This window comes from Hipposideros armiger, unplaced genomic scaffold, assembly GCF_001890085.2.
Source record: "Hipposideros armiger isolate ML-2016 unplaced genomic scaffold, ASM189008v1 scaffold_141, whole genome shotgun sequence".
In the NCBI taxonomy this organism is placed as follows: Eukaryota; Metazoa; Chordata; class Mammalia; order Chiroptera; family Hipposideridae; genus Hipposideros; species Hipposideros armiger.
In genome coordinates, this window is record NW_017731491.1 from 1,168,175 (window position 1) to 1,171,366 (window position 3,192).

Sequence of the window (3,192 nt, forward strand, 5' to 3'; positions counted from 1 at the left end):
GACCTAGAGGCTGAGGGAAACAGGGACTGTGCCTTTAAAACCGTGCCTCACACTCCACATGGGGAGTAGGCACTACGCTGGCCACGCTGGCCACACGTGCCCACCCCGCTCCTCCCCTGTCTCCCTGTTCCAGCTAATTCCGGGATGTGAAAGAGATGCGAGGCATTAAGGGGTTTCAAACCCAGAGAGAGACCTTGATGATGCTAAATAAATCCAAATGCTGCTGATGAATTGAATTTCTAGCATGCCAACAAAGGCCCTGCCCTCCTCCCCCCAAACACCCAGCACCCCCTTGTTAACCTTATTGGCTAAGTCAGTTGCCATGGAAACTGTCAAGTTCAAAGGAATACTATAGTATATTCACCCCGCCTTTCCTCTCTGTTCCCAGGTAGCCCTTTGGAGCTGAGCTAGAGGTTCTGAGTGTTAAGGGAGCTCCAGGTGCTCTAGTTAAGCGTTCATCCATTCATTAATCCTCTCTCACCATCCCACCACTGCCCCTCTCTCTCTCCCCTTCTCCCTGCAGGCCAGCCAGCTGGGCGTGTACAAAGCGTTTGTGGATAACTATAAAGTCGCTCTGGAGACAGCTGAGAAGTGCAGCCAGTCCAACAACCAATTTCAGAAGATCTCTGAGGTGGGCATCTCCCTGCACAGCCACCCCTATGACTCAGGGCTTTGGGGGCTTCTCAGAGCCTTCCAGCCATTAGGCCTCTCCTTTCGTCCTTGCCAGTTAGGAAACTGGTTCCTGTGATGGGTAACAGCCTGACATTTGCTTTCTTGCACTTGACATTTTCCCTTTTAATGTAAGAACACCAATTTGTTTGATTTTTGTCCTTCTGTTTTAGGTTATTCTGTGTTAGAACAGGGGAGGCAAAAAAAAAAAAGGCAGTATTTCCCACACTATGGTGACCTTGAACAAGTCACTTCCCTTCTGTTGGCCTTTGTTTCTATAGAACGAGATATCCAGATTCCTCCATCTCATCCCAGACTTACTTGATAAGAACTACCAGGGACACTGTTTAAAATGCAGATCTTCAGGTACCTTCCCTGGAACTTCCATTTCAGAAGGTTTGGGGCAGGGCTCAGGAGTCTATATTTTTAAACAAGCTTCCTGGGTAAGTTTTATGATCAGGAAGATTGGAGGACATCTGGGCTAGGGGGTCTTTTCAGATCCTTGCAATCCCACAGAGAACACAAGGGCCGCTGATGTGAAGTGGAAGCCAACAGACCCTCTGGCTGGAAATATGCCTGTGGCTGCAGCTAAACCTTCCCTCCATGCTCCTCTGCAGGGCATTGTCTGCTGTCGACACTTCTGTGTGTCCCTGAAGTGGCAGGACGGGGTGCTAGGATCCTTCAGGAGCACAGCCCACCTCACCCCTTGAGCCAGAACGACCTCAGTGAGCCCCCAAGCTGCTGGCCTTGTAGTCACAGCACCCAGCTCCAAGCTCAGGGCAAGAGAACCTCTGGTTCCAGGGTTGGGGAGCTCCTTCTGCAGTTTTGGAGGTCCTGCCTTACAGGTCCCTCTGGACCCTTTGCTTTTTTCATCTCAGTTCTGATGCTAGAAAAGTTGGCGAGATCCAGGGTAGTTTTCATGAAGCTGTTGGGGTTAGGGTTATACCCAAATTTGAAATCGGCCAGAGGTGACAATGTCAGCTTGATTACGAGTCAAAGCCAGATTGGCAAAACGTGGATCTGTAGCCACATTGGACTTGCTAACATTTCCACTCCACAATTAAACACATCTACTGGAGCCAAAGAGAGGAGGGCTGCACTCAGTTTCTTCCCCCAAACCCAGGGATCAGGTGAGTCACCCTCCTCCTCGGACAGACTGAGGGGTAGGGAAGTCCCTCGACGCAGAGTCATGAGGCTGGAGAAATGGTGCTTCCCCTCACAGCTCTCAGCCCTTCCCACCGAGAACACACTGGAGTCCCCTGATCTGTGTGGAGAGAGGCCCTGCAAGGCTGCCCAGGTACCCTCGGTCATGTATGGTCCAGAGAGCAGGGGTATCTTCTTAGCCTGGGCTAAGAAACCCAGCCTGACCAGAAACCCCTAAGCCCCTCTCAAAGTCTGCTGGCTCCAAGGATGGAGCCAGGCTTGTGGCCTGCTGCCAGGTGGCTTCTCACCCTGACTCATGCGCTGACGCTGTCACTTCCTACTGGCGCTGCCACTTAATTACTGCAATTAGGCCCTTCTCCTCTGCAGCAAGAGTGATTTCATACCTCTAGGCTGCCCTGAAGCGGGGCATGGAGAAAAATTTCATAAAGCTGGGAACTGGACACCAGCTACAGACACAGCCTTGAGATGAGTAACCCCTCCTTCACCCCACCCCCAAACCCCAGACTCAGTTCCTGGAGGTTTTCTCTGTCTAGAAATAGCTTGAGACAGGACCAGGAAAAGGGGAGCTCCCGCTGCCTGGGCATCTCCGCCCTCCCAGGCAGAGCAGGCAGCATCACCTGGGTATCTGACCTTGGCCTCACCTCGACCCCGCCTTCCTGCTGACATCCCCTTTGGAGCCCTGCTCCCTGCACATCACACTCCAAGTGGGGATTGCGTTACATCTCCAGTTACAGGCCATAGTGGTCCATTGGCAGGGGCTGGAGCTGGACCTCTCTAAAGGTAGATAATACAAGTTTGGATCAAATAAGCCACGCTGGAGTCCCGTTTCCCAGCACTCACTACCCAGTCATTTTGCCTGGGATCCAGGAAGACTGTTGCCTCTTTCTCCCTGGCAGTTTCCTCTCTGATGCCAGCACAGGGTGGGAAGTGTCAGGTGGGGCTGGGGGCTGGGTGAGTTCCTCCCCATAGGGGTGACATGGGTAGGATGTAGCTTAGACTGCCTGTGGAGCTCAGCCTCTCAGCCTCAGGTGCACCGCCTCCCTGCTTCCCCCTGTGCAGGTGTGTGGGACCCCTTACTCCTTATCTCAACATGCCCCTGCTGATGCCCCCAGGATCAGCTGCTACACCTGGCGCTTGTCCACTCAAGCCCTGTGTGCCCTGGGCTGATGTGTAGAGACCCCAGGTAGTGGCTGCAGTTGGGGGTCCTGCCCTTGCCACTGCTCAGTCTCTGGAAGGCCCTTAGAGGCGCCAGGGAGAGGCTTTAGGCCAGCGGTTCTCAACCTTCCTAATGCCGCGACCCCTTAATACAGTTCCTCATGTTGTGGTGACCCCCAACCATAAAATTATTTTCGTTGCTAC

The 3,192-nt window shown here is 53.1% G+C and overlaps 1 protein-coding gene across 1 annotated transcript in view; it reads left to right on the forward strand.

Moving 5' to 3' along the window:
* The window catches only part of ABR (ABR activator of RhoGEF and GTPase), a 218,876-nt gene that overhangs the window by 148,614 nt on the left and 67,070 nt on the right, over nucleotides 1–3,192 (forward strand). Inside the window, exon 5 of the mRNA XM_019650398.1 lies at nucleotides 524–746. Coding sequence (XP_019505943.1) covers nucleotides 524–746 — 223 coding nt within the window. The remainder of the gene's footprint in view (nucleotides 1–523; nucleotides 747–3,192) is intronic.